General features: G+C 37.9%; 4 protein-coding genes across 9 annotated transcripts in view; 1 reads left to right on the top strand and 3 right to left on the bottom strand.

Moving 5' to 3' along the window:
- Window positions 1-1,995: 1,995 nt before the first annotated feature.
- LOC129153496 (uncharacterized) lies at window positions 1,996-7,525 on the bottom strand. Its single transcript, XM_054732722.2, has 4 exons — window positions 6,514-7,525; window positions 6,273-6,440; window positions 6,054-6,149; window positions 1,996-2,614 (listed from the first exon to the last, which is right to left on the bottom strand). Exons 1-4 carry the CDS (start codon window positions 6,664-6,666, stop codon window positions 2,288-2,290), a joined length of 744 nt encoding a protein of 247 aa, XP_054588697.1. The 5' UTR covers window positions 6,667-7,525; the 3' UTR covers window positions 1,996-2,287.
- Window positions 7,524-13,461, bottom strand: LOC139061490 (uncharacterized). Its single transcript, XM_054732719.2, has 3 exons — window positions 11,833-13,461; window positions 10,306-10,399; window positions 7,524-10,156 (listed from the first exon to the last, which is right to left on the bottom strand). The coding sequence occupies exon 3, from the start codon at window positions 10,050-10,052 to the stop codon at window positions 7,524-7,526; it is 2,529 nt and encodes an 842-aa protein (XP_054588694.1). The 5' UTR covers window positions 10,053-10,156; window positions 10,306-10,399; window positions 11,833-13,461.
- Window positions 13,462-13,720: 259 nt separating this feature from the next.
- LOC107374433 (uncharacterized) lies at window positions 13,721-22,944 on the bottom strand. 3 transcript variants are annotated; one of them, XR_011520437.1, is made up of 6 exons: window positions 22,907-22,944; window positions 20,650-20,724; window positions 19,126-19,332; window positions 17,943-18,999; window positions 17,491-17,659; window positions 13,729-14,974 (listed from the first exon to the last, which is right to left on the bottom strand). XR_011520437.1 is itself a non-coding variant. In XM_054732718.2 (5 exons), exons 3-5 carry the CDS (start codon window positions 18,064-18,066, stop codon window positions 14,845-14,847), a joined length of 423 nt encoding a protein of 140 aa, XP_054588693.2. In that variant the 5' UTR covers window positions 18,067-18,999; window positions 19,126-19,332; window positions 20,650-20,789; the 3' UTR covers window positions 13,721-14,844. The 3 variants fall into 3 exon arrangements, 1 of the variants encoding a protein (XP_054588693.2); XM_054732718.2 differs by lacking the exon at window positions 22,907-22,944 and having other exon boundaries at window positions 13,721-14,974; window positions 20,650-20,789; XR_011520438.1 differs by lacking the exon at window positions 22,907-22,944 and having other exon boundaries at window positions 13,728-14,974; window positions 17,943-18,994; window positions 20,650-20,789.
- Window positions 22,945-26,157: 3,213 nt separating this feature from the next.
- smc1b (structural maintenance of chromosomes 1B) overlaps window positions 26,158-26,385 on the top strand; it is a 218,780-nt gene continuing 218,552 nt past the window's right edge. For all 4 annotated transcript variants that reach the window (XM_054732714.2, XM_054732713.2, XM_070550220.1 and 1 more), the window contains exon 1: window positions 26,158-26,370. In XM_054732714.2, coding sequence (XP_054588689.1) covers window positions 26,262-26,370 — 109 coding nt within the window. In that variant the 5' untranslated portion in view covers window positions 26,158-26,261. The remainder of the gene's footprint in view (window positions 26,371-26,385) is intronic.

The following is a 26,385-nucleotide window of genomic DNA, read 5'->3' as shown; positions in this document are numbered from 1 at the left end:
GCTTGCCTAGTAAGACATCAGACTTTCATGCAGAGGATCCGGGTCCAATTCTGTATGTGAACATAGTTTATTTAGAGTTTCTTTTTTACATTAATGGTATATTTTTTACAGTAAGATGCCTACATTTTTATTTGAGACTCGCCGAACGGTAGATAAAAAAGATGTGGGTTCAACTTTCATTTTGGAACAATTTTTCAAGCAAGGGAAGGGAATGATCTGAGCATGCAGGAGGACTGACCCATCATAAACCTTTGTCGGCTGTGCTGAAGAGAAAGGTACAGAACGAAATGATTTAATTAATTTGCTGCACGTTCTCCTGTCCTCTGTCCTCCGGGCCGCTCACACACACACACACACACACACGGGACTGTCTCAGCTGTTATTTTCATTAAGAGGTGTGCATGTATAGCATGCGCGCCTCGTGTACGAGTCTACTATTGAAGCTGCCGTTACGCTTTTGGCCTGAGGGGGCAATCGCGAGCATAAAAATTCAAAACTCCGTAAAGTCCCTTTAAATTAAATACGAACTTTTAAAACGTATAAGTTAGGTAATCATTAAATAAACGTTTGTTTATTGCTACTTATAATAATTATAGTATAATGAAATGCTTTCATTAATCTGTGATTGAAGTTTGAAATGAATGTTATGTTATGATTACATTGATTGATATATGTTTCAGCATGTTGATATGACAAGGTCATCACCATTTGCACTCACACAAGGAAAAGTAAAGTTAAGTCAAACGCGTGACATCACTGTAAACCCCAATAAGTTCAGTGAACTCAAAATTTTTGAGGAAACTGATTACATAATAATTTTTTAGTTAACTTACTTAAAAACAATAAGTTCAACATAACTTAAAAAATTTAACTACATCCAACCTATAACTTAGTACCTAAGTAACTTACAAAGTTTAATTTCACTAAACTTCAATTTTTTATTGTACTTTAACTTTATTACATTGTTTTACTAACTTAAATATTATAACTTATATGAACTTTAAATGGACCTATTAAACCCTAAGCTAAGTCTAACAACCCTTCATTGACAGGGTCTTTCTTAAAAGAAAAAAATGAGACAGCATTGCAATTGCAAGTTTATTTCAAACCACCTGCACAAAATCTTACATGCTTCTGCATTTGAACAGGTTTTAAATGCTTAACAAAATAGTGCTTCAATTTGGGTAAAACAAAAACAAACAAAAAAATATATATCTATATATATACATATACTATTTATGTTAAAGTTTTACAAGCAAAAACCTCAAAAATATAATAAGTGTTTAAAAAATGTCATATAACTTTGTAAGACAAAAGGTGTTTCAAAGTGTGTTAGTTTTATATCAGCATCAGGCTGAGATTATATATATATATATATATATATATATATATATATATATATATATATATATATATATATATATATATATAAGCCTGATGCTGATATGAAACTTTATAAGACTTTTTAAAAAACATTTTACCAAAATAGAATAAACTATTTTTTTCCCTTATAAAACGTTAACATAAATAGTATTTGTATAACAGAAAACATTGTACATTCATTTTTAACAATTGTTCACTTTTAAAATATTGACAAATAGAATTTAGGGAACATTTAAAACAACAAAAAAATAATGTGCAAAGAGCATTTTCTTACATATTGCTGCATTTGAACATGTTTTAAATGCATTACAAGATAGTGCTTCAATTTGGGGGAAAAAACAAACAAGTAAATACAAAAATATATATCTATATATGTACATATACTATTTATGTTAACGTTTTATAAGTGAAAACCTAAAAAAATATAGTAAAGGTTTAAAAAGTGCCTAAAGACATCTTTAAAAACATTTTACCAAAATACAATAAACTATTTTGTATGGTTTTCACTTATAAAACGTTAACATAAATAGTATTCGTATAACAGAAAACTTTTTACTTTAGTTTTTACCAATTGTTCCCTTTTGAAATATTGACAAATAGAATTTAGGGAACATTTAAAACAACAAAAAATAATGATAGAGCATTTTCTTACATATTTTCGTTACAGGACAAAGTTAAATAGAATATTAAACAGGGGCGTATCTAGGGGCATATTTGTGAAGGTCTCCACAAATGTAAGGCTGTCGGGAACAGATAGCAGCAGATCTCCATAAACTTACAGAATTTTGTATGAAACTTTACTAAAGTTTAGTAAAACTTCTAATGCAAGGTATCAACAACCTTAGAACAGTTTCACATTTATCAACATTAACATGTCTATGTGTAGTGCCAGCATCTACACAAGTTACTCTGGCAGTAACAGATCATTTTTGAGGCGAAGAAAACATGGTTTCAACTGTTTTCTGTCCTCAAGGCCCATCAGTAGTTTCTGGACGAATGTAAATGTGTGAACAAGGTTTTTTGGATAGTCTAGATGCAAGACATAAAACAATCCAAACAACAACACAAATGCATCAGCCCACTTGGCAATGTCGCCTACCACAAGCTCGTCCTCCACTACAACTGCTGCACTGACCGGACTGAAGTGCATTGGGGTTGTACTGTTCTCGTTTACAATGGTCAGAATACCAACAGTGGTGTTGCTGATGTCTGGCTCGGGAGATTCTTCAATCTACAAGGGACAAAAGCAGTTTTGCATTCAAGACAGAGATTTAATTGTTACAAGGCAAAAAAGGATTATTATTCAAACTTCCAAGATGGAAGGAACAGTATTAGTATATGTACATTTGTTGGCAATTTACACAAAAAGTATTACAGGGTATATACAGCAATCCCTAAGTAAAATTTACTACTTTTTAATACCTTTTTTTACTACCTTCAGAATATTTTTAAAACCATCACAACACTAAATTGCAAGTGTTAATCAGCGACCTATTTACACATATTTTAACATATATAACATACAAAAAGAATAGACTTAGAGACTCACTGATGTTGACGACGTATTGCACATATTTATTTTACTTAGAAAATAAGCCAGGCACTTCTGTTCAGCGGTTCAGACAGTTGACTACGAGGCCTGAAATGATGCAGAACGACCACTGAATATGACGTCATCATTATGTGACCGGATATGCTAAAGTAGGGCTGCTCGATTAAGGTAAAAACAATAATCACGATTATTGTGACTGAAATTGAGATCTCGATTATTTAAGATGATTTTTCAATTAATGTAGATATTTTATTTTATTTTTTTATTCAGTCATAAAATTGCTCAGGGCTAGAGCTGTGGCGACGCATCGATGACGTCGACGGCTCGATTCTAAAAATTCGTCGACGTCAGATCCGGTAGTCAACGCACCGCGCCCACTTGTTGCATCCCCAGGAGTTTGTAAATGGAGGAGGAATCTGCCTGTTTTTCCTCTAGTTCGCCCTCTTCTCCACCTTCACTAACATCTCCGCCAAATACCGAAGACCCGGAACAATGTCCGTCCACTACTAGATTATTTTCCTGTTTTGCCCGCCTTCGTCTCCTGGCAACGGACAACAACTTCCGGGGTCAGATGTGCTGCTTCGTCTCTACCGCAGATGTAGAAAATCACCGGGAGCGTTTCTCCCTTCATTAAGGAGCTTCTTTCAGACATTAGGAGAGCTGTTTTGGTGGTAGCAGTCTCTCCTCCGTGCTGGTCTGTTTGCTGCTGGGTGTTTTTGGTTTATTTAAACTTGGTAACTTGAATTTAACGTTGGTAAAAGCTACTGTTAGCATTTTCGCTAACAGCTTCTTGCGTTTGGATAAGCGGTTACGTTTTGGTTTAGAGTTCATCTTTTTTGTAGTGCAGATCTCCCTTTTATTACATTTAGAGTGTTGTGGGTTTTCGGTTTAGTTTAAAATATCACCTCGAGTTTGGTTTAGAGTTTGGACCTTTGGAGATCCTTATTTTGGTCCAGAACCCTGTAATCGTTGCCCAGTGGGACATCCCAGGTTATTTGTACTTTTGTTTTAATTCCCCACAGGCAGAATTAGTTTTATTATTCCCAACCTGTGGATGGAAATATTTATGTTTTTTTGTAGTTGTAAATAAACCTGATCATCATTTTAACTTTTAAATCCCGTTATTGTCCCTTCCTTTTTGCACACAAGCCAAACTCCCCAGGAAGGATCGTAACACCACTCGCCTCACGCTCATAAGTGACCAAATCAAAGCAGCATGGAGACACTCCGTCTCCAACCACCTCGCAGCCTGCACTCCCAAGTTCTACAGTCACCAGAACATAACCAACCACAACACAATAAATGCAGTGTTATACAAAATGGAAGGCCTGTAGTGTTTATTCTCTTACAGTAACAATTTATCCATTTTTTGGAAGAATTTATTTGAGATTTTTTGGTTTTTTATTAATTGTGCAATAGAAAAATAATCGCTAGATTAATCATCTAAATAGTCATTAGAATAGTTGACTATTCGATAAAATAATCGTCAGAATAATCATTTTAAAAATACTTGTTTACCCCCAGCCCTACTCAGGGCACAATCAGGGCAAAAATAAACAAGAAACAAGATGATCACTAAAATAACTCCTGATTCCCAGTATAAAAAGACCAATATACTTATAGCTCATAGTTTATGACCCAAGGGCTATAGACCTTGGTTTAACTCATTTAAGTCTAACCAGTACAGACCCAAATACCAATATCTTGCAAATACTGACAACAAGAATTATACAGTGGCATTTATAACAAATAAATGCAAATAAATTGATGTTCACAAAATGTTGCATAACATTTATTTAGTCGTCAAGGTGCTGTAGGAGCATGCACTAGCACCGTGTCCTCAGAGAGATTAGTTATCAGCGTGAGGAACTTATTTCTACCTTATTTATAAACTATTTATTTACAGGTCCATCAGTTAATGTAATAATTGTCTCAACCACAGCTGCACCCCCCACCCCCCACCCCGGTCTCACAGCAATCAGGGGCAAGCTGCACGTGTGTTTAGCACGCAGCACGCGCACATTTAGCCGTTTGTAGCGGCTCAGGAGCCCGCAGGTACGGTGTGTGTGTCATTCACTCTGGTTAATCCAACAGAGAGCCGGCTCTGAGAGCTGTTTCTGTAGCGACCGACACATCACTACATCATTCCCTTTCCTAATGTCCAGAAGAACGGTCGGGAGCGCAGGCGGAGTGTTTAGCTAACCTGCAGGAAATGTCAACTACAGTTATCCAGAAAGTAGCTAAGGGTTACCAGAGATATTTATGAGGTGTTCGCTAGGTACTTTTAAGATTTAAAAAGTCAAGAAGGGGGTCTGAAAAGCTGTTGGAAATAGCGTCAAAGTCGCTAAGTTGGCAACACTGTGGGAGGAGCGCTTCATTTGTAACTCAGGGCAGCGCAAGCGGGAGGAGCAAATAATCGGCTTGTTTTGTTTTTATAATCGTTCAAAACATTTCATTCGGAATATATTTCTATGTTGATGTTCATAATACGACACCTGATAGTCTGAAAAAAATAATACCTAATTTGGAAAAAATAATACCTCTGAGACCAAATTTAACGCTTTTAATGGCCTTAAATTTGACTATTTTTATTTATCACTTTTTAATACTTTTTAAAACCCCGTGGACACCCTGTATTACACGTAATTGGATGACATTTTCAGGAAAGGTTAGTAATGACACACAGAAGTAATGTTAATATTTTTGGCCTTATCTGGCTAACTATCTGGATTCAGAGATCTTTTAAAGTTGTTACAACTTAAGTCCGGCAAAGTGCAGTTCACTATTCATTGGCAAAATGATGCACTTAAGTATGCAGTTTTTAGAGACAATTTGCTCTGCTGCATAATATTGCTTTGGCAATATTATGCTTTGGCTTTGCTTATTGTCAGCACATCTGGATTATTGACCAGCACAGTGTTGCTCTTAATTTTGTAAACACTGGAGCCCTCATGCTGCTTTTTTAAATACACAAGCTTCAGTTTCAGATTTGCATACAATGAAACCTAAACAGTACCCTATTCAGCTTATTATGTCACATTTATTGAAACACAGTAGCATCTGTGATCCAATATTTAACTGTTACTTTGTATTAATCACATCATCCATAAATACCTACATTCCAAACTTTGAAGAATTGTGGCTCCTCCTCTCGTAGGTATATTGGAAGTCCGTGCAGGACAAGAGTACGTCTGATATCAGCATCCTGTTCTTGCTGCACAGAGAAGATGCAAAAAAAAAAAAAAAATTATAAAAATAAATTTCACAAGTGTACATACTTGGAAGTATCTTGTACATAGCCAAACAATGGTAGTTATGCCTTACAACTGCACTTTACCTGCTTATCATACAGCTTCAGCATGCCGCTCAGAGCCTCTGATGTCTTGCCAGTTCGTGCCGCTTTCTGTCTCAACAAGATCAGCAGTCGTGGTGTCAGGTTGTCCAGTTCAGAATAAAACTGGTTTCGCAAGTTGACATTTGTGATGCGATGAAACTCTGCACAAATCTACAAAATAGTAGAAGAAAAAATTAAGACTTCTGAAAATTCTACCCAAACAACAAAAAAGAAAACATTTAACCTGTGAATCAATGCGAAGAGCAGGCCATTTCTGTAGGAACTCGCCGATCATTAGGTCTCCCTTGACAATCTCAAGTCGACGAAGTGCAAAGGTCATCTGCATGAGCTTGTCAATCATCACAAGGTTTTTTTCACTTCTCTCGACTTCTTGCATGATTTGGAGCCTAACATTTTCAAGGCTGGTAGCATCTTGACCTTTAGGGAAATTTGGCAGTTAGTTCACCTCGGCACGCTTGGCTTTTTTTTACATTCTGGTGTGGGTGCTCTTTGTCAGGATTGTTGAGGCTTCTTCTGCCTGAATTTACAGCAACTTCCAGGCATCCGGCTTTGGCTAGCTTACTACGGAAATTCCCCATTTTGTACTGCAAGCTCCACTTCCATCCATACCATCCACTTTCACTACTCTTCTCTTTGAGACACGGATGAGCCGTCACAAGAGCTTCTGCTGCCATGGCTATGTTTTTTTCAGTTGGATAAGGCTTAAAATGCATGATTGCTGTGGCCATGCTTTCCAGGATGCTGCTTTTTTGGGATCTTGTCAAAGTGATTAAGCAGCATTGGCTTCTTGAAGAAGATGCTCCACTTCATAGGAAAAGGTGGGGACACTGAAGTTGTCTGGCCAGGTTTTCAGTCGGTTGCTAATGGGTGCATGAGGAAGGATTTCAGTGTCGGTGCTTTGTAATGAGACATTGTCAACTTCAGATCTGACCACCTGGAGTGTCCCCTTTTCAGGTAAATCTTCAATGTCAACCAGACAACAGAGCTGACCATCGAAATCTGGATCTTCATAGTGTAGAGTGAACTCATAGTCAAGCCTTGGCCTGCATTTTTCTTGCAGTGTTTGGATTAGATCCTCTACTGAATTCGGGCGCTCAGTTAGGGTCAACTTCACAGCTACCTCTGGAGCAATAAAAACTCTAAGCATGAACTTTGTGGGAGCTGCCATGTCTGAATAATAGAAAAAAAAGAAACAAAAGGGTTACATGACCTTACTAATAATTCACAGTAACATCACTTTCTAACAGGAAGTACAAAGCGTTTCGGTGATAACAGCAGTTTGCCACTGACATTGTAAGCACAGAGTGGCAAGTTATCATTAAGCTCCAAAATGCTATGAACAGCAATATTTCCCGGTAACAATTCAAATGATCTCAAATGTTCCAAGTAAAAAGATTTGTAATCATTGCAAAGAAAAGTTACATTGTTGTTAACAATGAGGATGTTTTCAACTTTGCTAAACAGAGGGAGTCCTCCTTCCTGACCTACTGAAACAAACATCCCAACTTCGTACAAGGTGCCATCAATGGACATCCTTGATGTTGCATAAATGATGTTTGAGTCAGTTTTTTGTTTTATGTCTTGTTTTGCAACATCTGGTAGTTGTGAAACAAGAACAGAAGAAACACTTGATGTCTGTTGATGTGGCTTTAAAAAGCCTTGTGCGCTAAGGTGGTAAGCAATCATGTACTGATGCCTTGTTGCGAGTGTTTTGAGAACATTCTTGAAATTTTGTGCATCATGTACCACCCGTTTGAAAAAGCGATGTTTTCCCTCAAATCTCATAGTCCACAAATGGACAAGAGGCCCGAAGCACCGTATGAGATGGGGGTAGTGTTCGATGAAGTGGTGTTTGGGAAGCAGAGAGAAATCAGGGAAAACTTCCTGCAACATCTGTCTGTGATCCAGTATCTTGCTTTGCAAATACTGAATGGTCTCCTCGTCAAATATCGGACACAAAACAAGCTCCACAATCTCCTTTAAATCCATTAATATTGTCCACGCACCATCACCCTCAGGAACTGTGTCACCAATAATCAATGGGAGTAATCTCAGTAATGTGCTATTTTCATGCCCATTGCCACCTATGTTTTTCTTGTTGGCAAAGGTTTTGGAAATGGGCTTTGGTTTGTCTGTGGCATCTGTGCCCTTGTATGAAAATGACTCGATTTTTTGGTTCAAAGAATCCAGAGAGAAATACTTGAGCCTTATCATCCGATCTATACATAGGGCCAATTCGACTGGCACTATGCCCTCTAACAGATCATGCAGAGCATCAGGTGGGAAGCCAGTGGTTGGATGAAAATACTGAAGAGTGTTTCTCAAAATGCAGTCCCCTTTAACACCACACTGACTGGAAAGTTTCCCCTGCACCACATCCTGTACATCTCTGTCATGAGTGAGTTTTGACCTGGGACTAAATTCACCTTCGAAAACATCAAGAGACTGAATTTGGTTGTGTGTTGCTTTGCAGAATCTGCACACATAGCCTGCTCTGAAACACTGGACAAAGCCAGCTAATGAATGAGCAGCCAGATTATCAGCCACAACACAGAAAATGGTCCCACGGACAGTACAGCCAAGATGCTCAATATACAGACCATCTTTTTCGAGAATACACAGGTCTTTAAATAAGGGACCGAGAGTGTTTTGATAGCCATACTTCTGAACATCTGTCACTTTACAAAGGGCAGCTAGTTGGATTACATGGAGTGCTGATCGGTATTTTTGAGGAAGGTCTGCAAACACCCAATACACTGAGCATAGCTTGTGTATTTTTCTAGAAGTGCCAAGAGGATTTGCAATTTCCAGGTCATCAAGATACAAAATCAGTGGCAATGTCAACTCTGAAGAAGACAACAAATCATTTTCCTGGTAATACAAGCCATCTTTATGGCTCTTGAAATGTCCTTTTTCAGAATTCTTTGTTTCCTTAATCAGGTCAATGATATCAGTGTGTTTAAAAATTTCTTGAATCATCTCAAGTATTGGCACATATACTGTAGTATGTCCTGTGTCCAACACATATTGCACTGGCATGACAACAGGATAATGCCTCTCAATATATGTTTTTCTTCGTTTTGCAGATGATAAATCTTGGCCCTTTCCTGTTGCCCTGATATCTTGACAAGCTCTCTCAGAGACATGGAGAATTGACTGCATTTTGAGAAACAAAGAGGCCAATTTTTGGTGCAACTGGGCTTCCCAAAAACTGGTCTCACAGATCCCATCTTCAGAATGAGAGGGCACATCTTCAGACAGCTCTTCAGGTTGACCTAAACTATGCTCTTCATCAAAATCAGCAGTTGCTGGAGCTGCCACTTTCTCTGTAGACACAACATTATCACTAAAATCTAAAGCACTGCCATGTGTCCTACTCTTATGAGCATTAAAGGATGAATAAACATTTGTGGTATAACTACAGTTCTTAAATGGACATGGAACTGTTTCATGGTTTTTTAAGTGTCCTCTTAAATGACTAAACAACGTTTCCTCTGAAAAAGGCTGATTGAATTTGCACACTGAACAGGTAAACAGTGACACGCCTCCTTGTACCTCAATACCTGCAGAACCTTTGTGTTGGTGAGACCGTGACAGATGAATTTTCAAAGCATTAAAAGATGCAAATGTACAAATGCACGCTTCAAAAACACATGGCAGTGGTGTTACTTTGGAGAAATAGCTATGTTTTAACCGGTAGTGTTCCAATAATTTTCTCCGAGTATCTGAGGAGTGGACACACAACTTGCATTTCCATTTCATTTCACTTTAGAAACCCTTCAACTAGCCTTACTAGCCTCAAAATCAATCCAGAAAGTCCTTAATGAATCAACCTCTCCTCGTAGAAAGGTCCCTGGTGTTTGTTCCTGTAACACATTTAATAAGTAGTATTAGTCTTACACATTGATTTCCAAAATGAATACAAGTTACCTATAGAGAGGCTGAGGGTTCTTGATGAACGAATTCTTTAGGTTTAAGCAGAAATAGGAGATTAAATTACATTAATTATACTCACTTTAGAAACCTGTGGCCTCACAAGCCTCTGAATCACCTCGAAAAGGCTTCAATGAATCTACTCCTTCTCCTGGAATGCTCCCTGGTGTGTGCTCCTGTAATAAATTACATAAGTGATATTAGTCAAATACATTGAATACATTTTGCTCATTCTGTAAATATGTCATAGAAGTTACTAATAGAGAAACAGGCAGTTCCTGATGAAGTCCTGATTCTTTAGAATCCCACGTCTTAACAAAAAAACTGATTAAATTATACTAAAACCAAGCATTCAGTTCTAACTACAACTACTACTGCTGTTTCTCCTCGTCAAAATATCTTTAAATGTTATCACAGAAAGATGAGAACCTCCATATGGTTTACTCTAGCCTTCCCAAATTTAGCCTTTTAGATACGTGAGAAAATTCCCTGTAAATTTGCAATTTAAGAATTAAAATAATTACAAGCAAATATGTCCCTTTTGGCATGTAACCATACATTTTTACAGATTTTTAAACTTGTGCTTATAAAGTGTTTTAGAGAATATGGTTTAATAATAGAAAAAACAGTGGATATGAAACAGGGATTTTTTTACTACTGGTTACACACTATGAACAATAAATCGCAACCATCGGCCAAATACTATTGTTAGTACTAACTAACTACTATGGTACTACAATGGTACATTTCTCTGTAAACATGAGCCTAATTCTGAATACTATTTGATGTAAACACCACATTAAAATAATTAGAACAATCTTATTTGTATTTTTTATGCATTGAAATCAACAGCGCTAAACGTACATGAATGTTTACTTGGCCTGCTACTAAGGCTGCTTGATTATGGCTAAACAAGATAATCACGATTACTTAGATTTGAGATTTAGATAATTTAACATGATTTTTAATTACCGTTAATGAACTTTGTTGAACATTAACAGTTGCTGTTAAACATAATTTTTAGCCTTTTTTCTGTTTTAAAAAAGAGAACCATCTTTAATAGAAGTTACACAAAGAGGTGCTGTGTCTTAGAGCACAAGGAACAATATACTTATAAACAACAAAGATAAACAGTGCAAACCTTAATCAAATACAAAGTTAGCGTTTCACCAAAGGGATTGTTCACTGTGTTTTGAATATGTTTTTTAAATATATTTTTGGGATGAAAATCTGCCAAACGATCCAAGCAGCACATCTCCCAACAAACTGCTGGCTTCAATTCCAATTTTTTTAATGTATTTCTGAGTCCAATTAGACTGAAACATGGTGAATGTTTGTCAGAGACAGGCGCACATGGATGAAGCAGGAAATAAACATATACACAATCGCTGCTTTGTTAGAAGTCATTTATATTAGACAGAAATTATCTAATTTTCCATCTTAGCGCAGGTGGCACCGGCCAGAGATGACTTCAAGCAGCGCCGTTTATTAACTGTCTGCTCTGAGTGACTGCAGTCGGTTTACCTGACGCAACCGTGCATGGTCAGAAGTCGAACGTCTTCCGTACACAAGTAATACAATATGATTTAAATACAATTTAAAAACGTACCTCTGAGTTCGGGTAGAACTGTCTCTAATGCTCCAAGCCAACTGACTTTGACCTGTGTAACGAGAAACGCAGACACTCTCACACACACACACACACACACACACACACACACACACACACACACACACACACACACACACACAGACGTTACTACGAGAAAGCTAGCTTAGCGCACATTTACACAGCAACAGTCATTAAGTTAAAAATATATAAACCATACATCGCGAAAGCTTGAACAATACTATATCACAAAACTTGTGGCGAAAATAGATAAACCATCGGTAATAATAACTCCCACCGACTGTCTCTTGTATTTTAGTTTCATCTAAGCTTGCATTAAAATAGCTAGCGGTTAGCTGATTCAAACATGTGTTGCGGCTCGGTGACGTAAAACATAACAGTGTTTCGACCGAGATTATTCAACACGGACAAAATAGTTCTATGGTAATAACATAAATGAACTCAACGGAAAAAAAATTTGAAAACCGTGGTCTATACATTTTACTTACATTTTTTCTTGGTTAGCTTCGCTTAGCCTTGGCGCCATCAAGAAAAGTTTCCCGTTTCTAATTCCCGTTCACGAACATACGCTATGACGTCATTACGTTTCTTAACTCAATAACTTTGACACAAAGGTTTCATTTACTCATAATTTTATATTATAATAAATCTAACTTAAGTAAAAGTTGAATCTGCTTTAAAGTTTTAAGTTGTTTTGACTTGGTAGCCACTTTTGATTTCTATGGTTATAAAACGTTTGAGCTCATTGTACTTTTGGGTTTACAGTGTATAGATAGTTCTTTACCCAGATCAGAGCATCCGGTATCAAGGAAGGCGTGTTTCTGAGGTTGTCTTGGTAACCATTCCTCAACATGTCAACCTCTGGTTGGCTACACAAACCATAACATGAGAACATTAAAACCGGATCACTCTGGTGATTCAGCAGTTCAGCTCAGTTCTTGAGAAAGCTTCAGAACAGCCATCTGAAGCAAAACCTGTCTAACCCATCAAAGCTTTTGACACATCGTCAAAATCTTTTTGCACCTGCGAAGCTGCAAACGGTTCCTGCAGAACAAGCTGATATTGTTTAGACTCCTTGAAGAGTCCCAGACGCGCGGTTCCATCCACCTGTCGTGACCCGAGACATCTCTGGACTGGAGAAGTCGGTGCTGTGGTCAATCTACTGGACCTGGGTGCCGGAGGTCATCCGACCTTTCTGACCTTCTGATCCACGAAGAGGGTCTCCGAGAACGGGTGAAGTAGACACACAGATAGCGTCTGACGCCTTTGATAATAATCAACTTCATAATGCAAACCAAATTCTTTTACACCCATCTCCTAGATAAGGAAGTTCTGATAACATTGCATTCACACATAGGAACCATACACTACACCATATACTACTTCTAGGTTCATCCGTCACAGTAAATATTAGTTAACATGTCATGTTTTAATTGTTTGTGAATTAAATTCTTACTTTTACAAATCTGACTCTTTTCTGAATCAAAACGAAGCGTTTACAATCCCTGAATAAACAAAGAATCCTAGAAACTTCTGATTAAACACAGTAAAGACCAAGCAGGTTGATATTCTATATTTATACAGAGTATCACAGCTTATTGGTCATAAGTAGAGGTAATATATTTTGAACTCTTAAAGCACTCAATTTACCAAACCCTACAGAGTCGTAGTCTTTGCGATAAAATCTCATTATTTAATACACATTTTGAGTGTGATTTTATAATGGATATTTTGTTAAAATAAAAAATTTTTTACTGTATTTTTAACAAAATATCCCTTATAAAAATCACACTCAAAATGTGTATAAATTAATGAGACTATATGTACATTTTACAAGTAAACAATGTTGTAATTACTGTACGTTCAGTAAAACTGTTTACATGTTCAAAGTGTTTTTTACAGAATTTTTCTGGCAACCACAGCTGCCAAAATTATTTTGTAAAAACAACGGATTTTTTTTTACAGGTGAATTACACAATGTTTTTCTGATGAATTAACCTGATCATGCTGTTATTTTATGCCTTTTTCCAGTTGTATTTACAATAATGTTTGTTTTGTTGTACATTAAATTAAATTCAATCTTACTGAAAAAGACCTTGCATAACAATAGAACTGTAAAAATGCCAGTGCAAAATTTTAAATACTTCCTGAAAATTTTATTTAAATTTGCTTACAATCTTTTTCTTTATAGTAATATTTAGTTAGGCATATGTAATAATATTTCTAAACAAACTATGATAGCCAACAAACGTTCACCACCTAAACGCAACTTTAAAGAAAAATGAGGCTTTATATAGAGAATCACTAATGAAAAAAATAAAAAACGTACACTTGAACACCTTTCAAACTTTTATTTTGAGCCTAATTTAACCAACTGTAAAAATATGTGGAAAAGTTTTAAGGTCCACAATTTTCTTAAAAAGGAAAAAAATACTCTGCTGTCATGAAGAGCTTTAACATTCTAATAATTTCAGAATGCAACTTTCTAGAACAGTAAACATACTACCACTAAAAATCAGTTTGGATTTGCTACAAAGCAAGTACAACAATGGAGAAACTGCGAACACTTGAATGCAGTGTAAATTTTTATGACGTTACTTCACAACAGTCTCATAGTTTGAAAACTTTTTTTTCTTTTTCGACTTTTGTCCAGTTGCAGACTTAACACCACTTGTGATCTGAAAGTTCTTGAATCAAGGTGATGACCTTGGGGTACACATTATTTTTCTTTTTTTTTTTCTTTTTTTTTTTACAAAGGACAAAAAAAATACTCTGCTGTCATAAAGCAAGAGCTTTAACATACCAATAATTTCAGAATGCAACTTTCTAGAACAACAAAGGTACTAGCACAAAATCAGAATGCATTTGCTATAAAGCAAAAACAAAAATAGAGAAATGGTGAACACTTGTATGCAGTCTAAACTCTTATGTGGTTACTTCTTTACAACAGTCTCAGTCATGGTTGGAAAACTCACTGACTTTAGTCCAGTTTCAGACATCACGCCACTCATGATCTGAAAGTTCTTGAATCAAGGTGAGGACTCGGGGGTTCACATGCAGTCTGGATTTGCCGGTTTCTTCCACTTTGGTGCCCTTTTCCGGGTTGATAGAAAAGAAACACCTTAAGACAAGGAAGACAAACATAAAACTACATCAAAATTTGATTCACAAAGCACTGAACTTTAGATTTAAAGACCAAGTTCACAGACAAATAGTTTTGTACCTTTTTTTGTATTATGACTGGTCACTGAGTTTAACATTAGGGGCGAACATGAAAATGGTCTACCAGTATCTCCTGCATTAGCTGTTAATGAAAAATAGACCGGGAACACTAGGATTAGAAAATTCAGACAACTGCACATCACGTTATAAAGTTAGCATTCATGGACTTGGCCATCTTGGCTCATGATGGAGAAGGCGCTCCATGGCCAGCCAAGATACATAGCATAGGAGTTGGCAACAGGAATCGGGTGAAGAAAACAGCAGAATTTGGAGACGTACATCATAATAATTGTGCTAGCTCTGCATTGTTGATGCTTTATCTCCACAAAGAACACAAGCCTTAAGGAGTTGTGTTGTGGAGTTGCTAATGCTAACTGTTAGCTTCTACTAGTCAAGATTAGGGCTGCAACAACGAATCGATAAATTCGATGAAAATCGATTACTAAAAGCGTTGGCAACGAATTGCGTCATCGATTCGTTGTGTTGCGCAACTCTTCCAAAAGCCCCCTCCCCTCCTGCCCGCCGTTGCGCGCAGACCGGTGGAGAGCCGGCAGGTGTTTGTAAGAGGAACATGGCAGAAGCAGCGAGACCCCAAAAAAGTAAAAACTTCTAAAGTTTGGGAGCATTTTCAGTTAAATCAGGCGAAGACATGCAACGTTTGTAGGTCAGACTTAGCATGGCACGGGGATACTACGGTGATGATGCAGCGTCTTAAACGCAAGCATGTCAGAATCATCAGCGAGGAAGGAGAGAGCTCGGTGTCCGGGTAAGTAAAAAACTTTTCAAAAGTGATTCACCCAAGCCCCGGATTATTACAGGCTAGACATGCCCTAAGCTCGTAAAAAAAGTCTATAAAATTGTAAGCGCGACGCTATTAGATAGGCGGGGGGGGGGGGGGACTCGCGCCGCTGCGAACCGGTTCCGCCGTCACATTCCCGCAGAAACTGGTTGATCACACCGGGGCCAGACTGCTAACATGTGGCTTTACAACCTCGGTGTCCTCACAAGCGAAAACGCTTTTAAAAGGGAGGGAGGAGTCCTAACTGTTGCTGCAGGCGTGTTGTGTGCGTGTAGTTGTATACTGGTTAATATATTTTTGGGTTCAGTTGCTTTCATGTGTCCTAATGTGAGTCTATTTGGGATCATTGGAATGATCAGCAGCATCTCTTGATGTGACTTTAAGGCAGTTGCCCAGGGCATCATCACAAGGAGGATGGCATTCATTTACTTTTGTTTTATTTGGTATTTTTCAGTCATTTTTGGAAATAGTGATTAATTCACAGCCTATGTTTAATTTCATTTAAAAATTAGTTGTTTGACATCCCCAATTATAATAAATGTCTACAGATGAGATCAAACAAAACAGATGAGAATTGCCCTTAAAGAGCAAGTCACCCCCAAATAAACTTTTTTTTGCTGATAAACTAAATAAACGAGTGTCTAATCGTGCTGCAGACACGTGTCGTCAATAATTTGGCACTTCAGTGCATCTTAGTTAAAATTTAAATATTCTGCCTAAAACTGGCAGTGTTGTGCCGTTGTCAGGTAAAAACTCTGCACTGTATTTTAATTTAAATCTGCCACCGCTATTGGCTAAGAAGTATGCTATGATGTAAACTGGTACATTATGATGTCACAATGCTGTCGTGAGCCTGAGTGTGTGTGTATTTGTTAGCGGCTCCGCCCTCTCGGTCTGCCAGGCAACAGCATGTGTTGCATTTTTCAAACATGAAGCGGGAGTGGAGTTAGACTCTGGTAGGGGTTGACTTGCTCTTTAAGCTGTTTAACTTGGACCAAGCATTTTAGGTCACAGATAGGTGTAGCTTAAGGTCTCTGTCTATACACCTTATAAGACAATTTAGGTGATGGCATGTTGGTTTTCTGCTATTGAACTGTTTTCTAATAATGTTGTGTTTAAGTGAAGGAAGGAAGGAGAAAAATAACGTTTCCCTAGCAGTTTTAAAAAATGTCCCTATGTAATCCGATTAATCGATTAATCGTGTCGAGACCCCATCCGATTAATCGATTATCCAAATAATCGTTTGTTGCAGCCCTAGTCAAGATGTGCTCAGCTCACTTGTGGATGCTAAACCAACAACAGCCGCCCTTCTTGTGAGAAAATAAAGGTTGAGTCCATGAATGTAAATTTTCAATGTGATGAAGATCTGACTGGCTTTTCTAATCTGAGCATTTTCCTTTGTCCATTTTCCATCAGAAGCAAAAGCACAAGATCGAGGTAGAACACTATTTTCACTTTCAGCCTGCATGAAAAACTCTGTGACCAATCATATTTCAAAACTAACCATAAAAAAAATGTTTCTCCGTATACCTGCTCTTCAAACTATAAGCAAAACAAAGACATGGTACATTCTTCTGCAATACCTTTTTTTTTGTAAATCACATCTAAAAACATACCTCTGCAGAAACTCCAGTGTGCACGCTAGACCTGATGGGTAATGAATGTTCAGGCAGTAGTAGCTCCCAAACATCATGCAAAATGCAGAGATGAAGCAGGAGACGTTGTTGTGCCCAACTTCTTGATCCACACTCAACATGAACCGTTTAGCATAATAGCAGGATCGCCCTAAAGAGAAAACAAGAGAAAATTAAGACTTCTGATACAACAATAATATTTATATAAAAAAATAGAGAGAATAGTACAAAGAAAAACAATGGCATAGTAAGGTTAGACAAAATAATAATAAAAAAAAAGAAAATATAAAGAAAGTGACAGAACACAAATATCAAGTACAGAGGAAAAACATAAGAACATTGTCAAAGCACAAACAAAATATGCAAGACAGATTAAAGAAAACAAGACAAAAAAACAACCAGAAAAAAATAACAACAAAATATTCTGAACTTACCACACACAATGACGGTAGGTGTCATGGGGACATTTTCCATCTGTACTTCTTTAGCCAGACATGTGTCCTCCACATTGTTTTTCATCAAACTAGTGAAGAAGTAGGAGCACCATCTCTTTAACATCTTCGGAAGAGCCGTCCAGTTCTCCTCTTATCATCTTCAGCTTTGTTTGAGCCTGGAAAAACCGTTTGTTCTTGTTCACACAAACAGTGTTCATGTAGTTTAGCAGTCGTTTTCCCTTCAGATCCATGTTCCGCATGAATGTTTCCTTCAGTCCAAGCCCAGTTAGTCCTTTGTAGTGGACATACATGCCAACTTCTTCAAATAAAAGTGGCCACTCTTTCAAGATCTCTCGGATGCTTTTCCCCTGGTTAACATCTTTGCGCTGTGTGTAGAAAGTTGCCTTCATTAATTGCTTTATTTCCTCAGGATTTGCCTCCTTTTGGGGACACATTGTCTTAAGCTTTTCCTTCTTCAGCTGCTGGCTTTCAGGGGTTTCTCCAAGTGGCAGGAATTTTACATCCCAGTTGATGCATCCATAAGTGTCTTGAACAGAAGCTCGCTGTTCTGGAGTAATTTCATCAGTGTCTGAGTTTTCAGAGCAGTGCTTTCGCTTTCTTATTTTGGGAACTGCAGATCGCTTCACGTTCTCTAGTCGATATTGCAGTTGTTTGGCCAGAGAATGATAGCCAGGGCCAATGACATCACCCTCTATGACGTCTTGTAGAGATTTTGGATATTTTGCCACCATCGTTTTTGCTACTTCTGTTGAACTTCTTTTACCTATGGAAGAACTTTTTTTCATCATTTCTGATACCACAATCCTGACCATCTTCCTCCTCATTTTTGGACTTGGCCGTTTTCCTCTCTCCAATGACTGCATCAGTTCCTCTGGAAACTTTCTCCATGGTATCTCAAAGGTATCCACCCAGTCGATTTCAGATGTCTGGTTGCTGTTGGAGTTTGATGACATGCTCAGTGGGGAAGAAGAATGCAGAGATGCAGGAGTTTCTGGTGAAGTACAAACTGGAGACCTGCTGCTTTCACGATCCTGGTCTTAGGAGCACATATAAAACACAAACACATGCAAGCTATCAGAACTGACTATGAATATCATGTTTGCAAGTGATTGTGTAATTTTTTTTTGGGCAGCTAATGTTTCTAGTAAGACATTTAACTTACATCTGGATTTCCAAGCAGCAAGGGCTTTTCTGGCTTGTACTGGCCTCAACGCTGATAGCAAGTCATCCTAGGCAATAAATTGGAAGTCGTTGTAAGTTTCCACTCCAATTGACTTTAAAGTTTCTTCGAGGATTTCTTTTGAAACCTCTGCGAGGTCAGGCAATACGTCATTGATAGCACCACGTAGAAATGTTTGTTCTGCCATTTCTGGAATAAAATAGATAAGATTTTAAGAGAGACGACGATAATTGTAATTAAACATATAGTGAACTATGTACAGATCAAAAAGCCTTCCACTTAATGTCAAATATATCATATCTGTCTCACACTTTTTAGTTATGTACATCCTTAAGTTTTTATCAACCTTTTCTTTCCCTGTTTTGCTTTGCAGTGGGATTTCCTTCATAGTACTCAAAGACTTTTCTATTTTGAAAACACACTGTGTTTCAGAGGAATAAATTGTTGTCCATTTACCTCATAAGATGTCAAAGGGTAAAAGTCAACCAAGTCATTTATGTTAAGACACAAAGTGCTTGAACTCTGTTTTGTTACTGAATAGAGGTGGTGTTCAGAATGATAGACACCTGTTTGTACATCCACAACAAAATATACTGCATTTTCATTTCGAATGAGGATTAAAACAAGTTGTCCAAACTCCATAGACTCATCATATTTTGATACTAGGAACTGCCCCTTTTTGTACAATGTTCCCTTATATTGGATTTCTGTGGAAACGCTTGTATTGTTTTCTGAAAATCCAAGGTCTTTTACTGCCTGTTTTATTGCATCGCTGTACAGGTTGGAGTAAAAAACACAACTGTCGTTGACCTGCAGCAGCCGATTGCAGCTTCTGCCCGCTGAAATGTATGCCTGAAACATCTGATGTCTTTCTGACAGTGTTAGGCATATGTTTTTGAAGTTTTTTAAATGCCTTGCACATCTCTTAAAGTAGCCATGTTTACTCTCAAAACGCATTGTCCACAACCTAATTAAAGGGCCAAATTTCAAAATTAGTGCTGGATAGTGCCGTAAGAAATGATGTTTTGGTTTAAGAGAAGTTTCAGGGAATAAAGATTTTCGAGCTTCCAAATATTCTTGGATTATTATGTCAAGATAGGCAACTTGTGGCAAAGACATTTTTTGTGCACAAACCAAATCAACAATGTCTTTGAGTTGGAGAGTTGTCTGCCAAACATCATCTTGTGGATTTTGTATCTTGTCACCAATGATCACAGGCAAAAGTCTCAACAGGTTCCAGTTTTGAACAGCCTGACCTGAAAGCCTGTTTGCCTCAGAGTTGACTGAGCATGGCTTTGTGAGAGCATCTGATCCTTTGTACTTGAACTGTTTGATTCGCCGGTTCAACATGGAATAAGTAAACCATTTCTTTGTTTTTACAAAATATTTCAAGTACAGTGCTACATCATATGACAAGATGCCCTCAAATAAGTCATGGCCTAAGCAAGGTGGAAGGCCAGGTTCACAGACATGAAAAGACTTTAGTGAGTTAAACTCAGAGTTTACCTTGACTCCTTTGACGTCTTGATTGCTTCCAGTTTGTAGATGAAGGACAGCAGAGTTGTAAGCTTCAGGGGTGCGCTGTGGACCACAAGCATTTGGATCATTTTCAAAGTCTTTACGTGTGATTTCACAGTACCTACAAAAGTACTTAGAGGTACTAAAGTTTTCAGTAAACCCGCCGATGCTGTGTGATCCCAAATTGTCACCAGCGATACAGAAGAGTGCTCCTTTGATAGTTTCTTCACCTGCAATAATGCCGTTTTCCTCTAAATCTCTTAAATCCATGAGAAGTTCTGAAAAAATCTTAGCAGTTCCAAACTGTTTTAAATCTTTCTCTGCACACAATGAAACAAGAAACATGTGATCAGTGCTTGACCGGACATGAACAGGTAAGTTAGCCACAGATAGATAAACAGCAACAACTTTGTGTTTCTTTTTAGCTGAACCAAGAGGATTTACAATTTCGAAGGCATCTTGGTACAGAATGAGTTTCAGGTAGTGATGTGTCGGTCACGAACGAACCGGCTCTAAGAGCCGGCTCTTTGAAGTGAACAACGGGAGCCGGCTCGTCATTGGGAGCCGTCCCCTCCCCTCCCCCCCTCCCCTCTTGCTTTGGTGAAAGCTACAGGCGATTGGTCAACATGTGTAACTGCGTGTCCAGACTGTCCAAACACAGAGCAGTAGGGGTGGATCAGACTCAGACACACAGCAGAGCACATGTGGGTGGAGGGAGACGAGAGGGAATGAGGAGGAGGAAAAAGGAGAGCGAGAGAGGAGAGTCCGACGAAGACGGCGAGGAAATGAGCGCCAGCAGTCGGAAAGTGGAGATTTCTTATAGTGTTCAGTTATTAAATCCATAGAAATGATAAATGTTTGATATATTGCATTTTTTTATATTAGTAAATTATTATACATATAGTTTTGCATTATTTTGGTTATAAATGTACTCTACGCAACAGAAAATCTGAGGAGCCACTTGGGAGCCGAAAGAGCCGGCTCTTTTTGGTGAGCTGAGCCAAAAGAACCGGCTCTCTCAAAAGAGCCGGAATTCCCATCACTAGTTTCAGGCACCCAGGATTTTCAATGAAGAACTGGTTGCACTGAAAGTTTTGTCCATCACTTATGTCATAGAAAACATCAGAGTTTGTTTCACTGGACTGTTGTAACACTGAATTCTTCCATAATTCTGATTCTAAAAGTATACTTAGTGTCTGTTTAATGGGTATGTAGTAGTAAAATCTCTGAGTCAAGTTTTCATCATTCCCTAAATTAATTTGTTTTGGTTCTGTGTATTTGAACACTTTTTTGAATGTATGTGCTCTTGAATATGTTCTTCTTAGTGGTCCTCGATGACAAACAGAAAAAAGATCTGAATCTTTCACGCAGTCACATACTTTAGCAATAACATCATCTGCTAGACAAATGTCATCTTTTAAAAGTGACTTCAGTTTACTCAAAGTGTAATCCATTCCCAGCTCATGTACGTTTTGCATCTCTTCAACGATGGTCTGTATTGAGGATGCTGGTAGAAGCAGCTGTCCTTGAAGTTTTAGGTAGAAATGACACAAATTTCTGAGGAAAGCCTCACTGAAATTTGGAGACAATTCATTTGTCAGTGTGCCATTTGGGCTCTCGTCTGGCCCATCTTCTTCTGCCTCACTACAAATCTGAAATGTGCTTTCCTTGTACAAAGCATCAATATTGAGCGCAGTAAAGCCTCTATGTTTACGGGACATATGAGCTGTGAATGACGATTTAACAGTAAAATGCTTTTTACAGCCTTTTACTGGGCACGCCATGGGCCGTCCCTCCATTATATGCTCCTTTAAATGAGCAACAAGTTCTTGCACGGTTTGACTTTGGCGCCCACACAACGAAATGGCGCACTTCAAGTTTTCAACAACAGCTTTAGCTGATTCAGGATGTGAAAGCATGTTGTGAACTCGGTAAAAATGAGTTTTAAATGCTGCATATGTACAAAATGTCCGTTTGCATTCAGTGCCGAGGCATTTGAATAAACAATTAGGTTCGTTTCTGTGCACTCTGCAGTGCAACACATAGCCCCTGAGTGACTGTAAAGTTTTACTGCAAAACCTGCAGACAAGCATGTTTAAACAATGCTAGAAAACTTCAAAGTGCGACAGCTCCGGTAAAGCTAAGCTAACTAGCTTTGCTGCACGATGAAACAAAAAAGAAAAAAAATCCCCTAAAAACAAACCACTGTGCTTTTTACGTTTTAAGGAAATGAAAGATAGCTTACAGACACTTGACGTTGACGTGGTCCTGTGGGTCCTCGGGAGAAAATTTTCCGGCGGAATTCAGCCTCAGAGTCAGAGCCGTTAATTCAAACTTCGTCCAAACGGAAGTCACGCGAGAACGAGGGCAGAACGGAGAGCTGGAAGAGTGAAGTGTCCTCTGCCATGAGCTACAATAGTTACAAATCACTATAGCCTTGCACCTATATTGGCCACAGTGGGGGAAATTTTGAGATTGTAGCAAAGAACTCAGTATAATGTTCCAGTTGAGTTGGGTGTTGTCTCCGTTTGTGACGGCATGATGTACGGAAGGCGGATGCTGCCAAAAATGAAAAATAGAACAAAAACAAATAAATGAGAAAATACTATTGGAAATAATTAAACAATGGCATTATGTCATTGTTTAATTATATAAATAAATTTATGTCATTGACATAAATTTATTTATAATTAAATGTTTTGTTAGAACTTTGTTTAATCTATTTATTAGTTTATTTCTTTCTATTTTTAGTTTTAGTTCCTCATTTATTTATTTATTTCCTCATATATTCATTTATTTACTTTCAGTTTTGCAAAGACAATTGCTTCACTTTGATTTTCTCCATTATAAAATGTATCTTATATCATCGACTAAGGATAAAGTGAAACGTGATTATTTGCTATAGCCTTTTTGATAAATGTGTTTTATTTAATGCACTTGGGACAAGGAAATAAGGCAAAACTTGAATGCATGAAATCTTTATCTGTTCAAATTGTATATATTTTTACAACCACTATACGCATTCTGTTGGAGCCCCTAAAATCCTGGGTCACACAATGACTAATAATCTGTGCCATCACTGGTGGGTTTCTGAAGAGATGAACTGAAGCCCAGTGGGCCAGTCCCACCACTGCCATCTTGGCCTTGTCATCTGTCTTGTCACTCCTGGAAAATGGGGAGCCTAAGTCAAACCCATCTACTTCTGGTTACGTGGCAGAAGCGTTAAGTGTCTGCCCCCCATGATCAGACAATTGCAGGCTCAACCCACTCAGTCCATCACTGTCATTGGGTAAGGTATTTTTTTTACCTGTAAACATTATTTTCTGCTGTGTATTTGGCATTTTTAACATGGGACTCAATAGGAACTTGATATCTGGAACCAACCCCAGCAGATGAGGGGGGGAACTGCAATTGTTAAAAATGTATTTATTTTTATAAATTATTACTGAAAATGTAAAATTTCATGGTAACAGGAACACTTAGAATAGATGTTGGTAAGAAATATTGATGAAATAGAAAAAGTTTGTAAAGATGATACAGAGAATCCGAAACATTATAAATCTGGGCTTTGAAACTTGCTGGATTGTTTTGGTCTGATTTTCATGGAGAAACAAATGTGCTGCCTATAAAATTCGACATCCAGTCAATCAGCCAAACACTAAATTCATAATTTAATAATCACAATACTGTACAGAGAAATGTTGTATCTTTAAAAACAATATAAATTGTGTATTTTTTACATCATAGAAATGTAAAAAAAAAAACAATTTATGTTGTTTCTAAAGTTACAACTTTTCTCTGTACAAATTGTACAAATCTGTGTTTTTCACATGAAAATACAATAGTATTCACATTTTTTATTTTAAAAATTACAATAATTGTCTGTTCAACATTATACAACATCATGCTGTAAAATAAACACCATAACACTGTATTGTGCTCCACAAGTTTTTTTGTTGAGATTTTACAAAATTTTCCTGTTAATTCTACTGACTTTTTTTACAGTGTGAGCTGCAGATGAGTAGATGGACGCACTCCTTAATATTATTTAAAGTCTCTTTCTTGAGTATTTCTCTTACCCAAATGAACCATCTAGTGGCTGACAAGTATATCATACAAATAGTCTCTCACTCTGTTTTTTTTAAGATGGTGATTTCACCTTTCTTGTTTACCGCTTATGATAAGGTGTGCGTAATATAGTGATGACAGAAAGGAGTTCAGTAAAATCATCTATGAAAGTTCTAGGAGGCCCTGGTGGTCTATAAATGACAAGTTTAGGTGTACCTTTAACTTCTAAACAAAGCTATTCAAAAGAGTCATAACTATGCACTAACTGTTTGCATATCTGTTTCTAAAGATAGAGGCAACACCACCTCCCCTCCTATCAGAGCGAAGCACATTCAGTGATGTGAAATTTGGGGGGGACACTTCAATCAGAACTGGTGCACAGGTACTATCAGACATGGACATAATTTTGACTTTAGAAATTGGGGGGGGGGGGGGGTGTCTTTACAGTATGCTCTAATGGGAAACAGGCTTCAGCACAGATGCTTGTTTTCCGCTTGGTCCTAGTGCTCAACCAGTGTCTGTTTAATGTAGGGTAATATTGGCTGCATGGTGGCGCAGTTGTTAGCACTGTTGCCTCGCAGCACAAAGGTCGCAGGTTCAAAACTCAGCTGTGGCCTTTCTGCGTGGAGTTGCGTGTTCTCCCCATGCATGCGTGGGTTTCCTCCGGGTACTCCGGTTTCCCCCACAGATCACAACATGCCCTATATAATTGTAAGCCACTTTGGATAAAAGCGTCTGCTAAATAAATAAACATAAACATAAACAATATTGGTTTTAGACAGTAAAAAGTGCAGGGGTCAAAACTTGACTTTGGGAAAAATGGGAGGGACATGTCCCCCCCTGTCTCCCCCAGAATTACATCCATGCTATCAGATAACCAAATCGCTGTTTGGAAGATGGCATCAAGACTGTGAGAGGCGATGAGATAATTTTCTAGAAATTACTTATTACTGAGAGATCTAACATTTAACAAAGCCACCTTTATCGAAGTAACTGGAGGACATTGAGTTGAATTAGATTGATAAGGAACAGGTATCTAGAATTTGGTGCTCGAGACAGGACTTTAAGTCTTGCAGAGATTATGACAGGGATAGGCAAAAGTAAGATTTTGTCAGGCCAACATTTATTCTGGAAATATTTATAACTGTTATCTTTCCCAAAATCTGGACCCAGCCATTCTCAGACAGAAGAAGTAGACAGTTCTCCAGAGGTGATGGAGCGAGTGAGGTATGTGGGCTGGGGTGCTAAGCTAAAAAAGACTTGACTCATAGGTGGAAAAGTTGCTTCCTTTCCAAAACCAGATAAAGAAAATCTCCCTAGGACTTTTTAAAAAGTTGCAAGTGGTGCTTGCTGCAGAACCACAAAGGCGGAGCTGCACCAGAGTCAGCCCCGCCCATTCCATTAGACCCATGAGTAGACCGTTCTGGGTGCTACTTTTCCCGCCTCTGCTGCTAAGCCTTCTTTTAGATCCGGTAATTTCCAGTTTGCTCTAAAATACTTTCTGCTTTTGAAACTCAAAGAGATCCACTACAATGGGATATCTAAAGGAAATTATCGTAGAAAACTTCAAGTCATGGCGTGGGAAACAGATCATCGGTCCTTTTATGCGGTTTAACTGTATAATTGGTACAAATGGCTCTGGTAAGAGAATTTTTA

Source organism: Nothobranchius furzeri, chromosome 4 (genome assembly GCF_043380555.1).
Source record: "Nothobranchius furzeri strain GRZ-AD chromosome 4, NfurGRZ-RIMD1, whole genome shotgun sequence".
Classification (NCBI taxonomy): domain Eukaryota; kingdom Metazoa; phylum Chordata; class Actinopteri; order Cyprinodontiformes; family Nothobranchiidae; genus Nothobranchius; species Nothobranchius furzeri.
The sequence above is the reverse complement of the archived record's forward strand: the minus strand, read 5'-3'. Positions and strand labels throughout refer to the sequence as shown.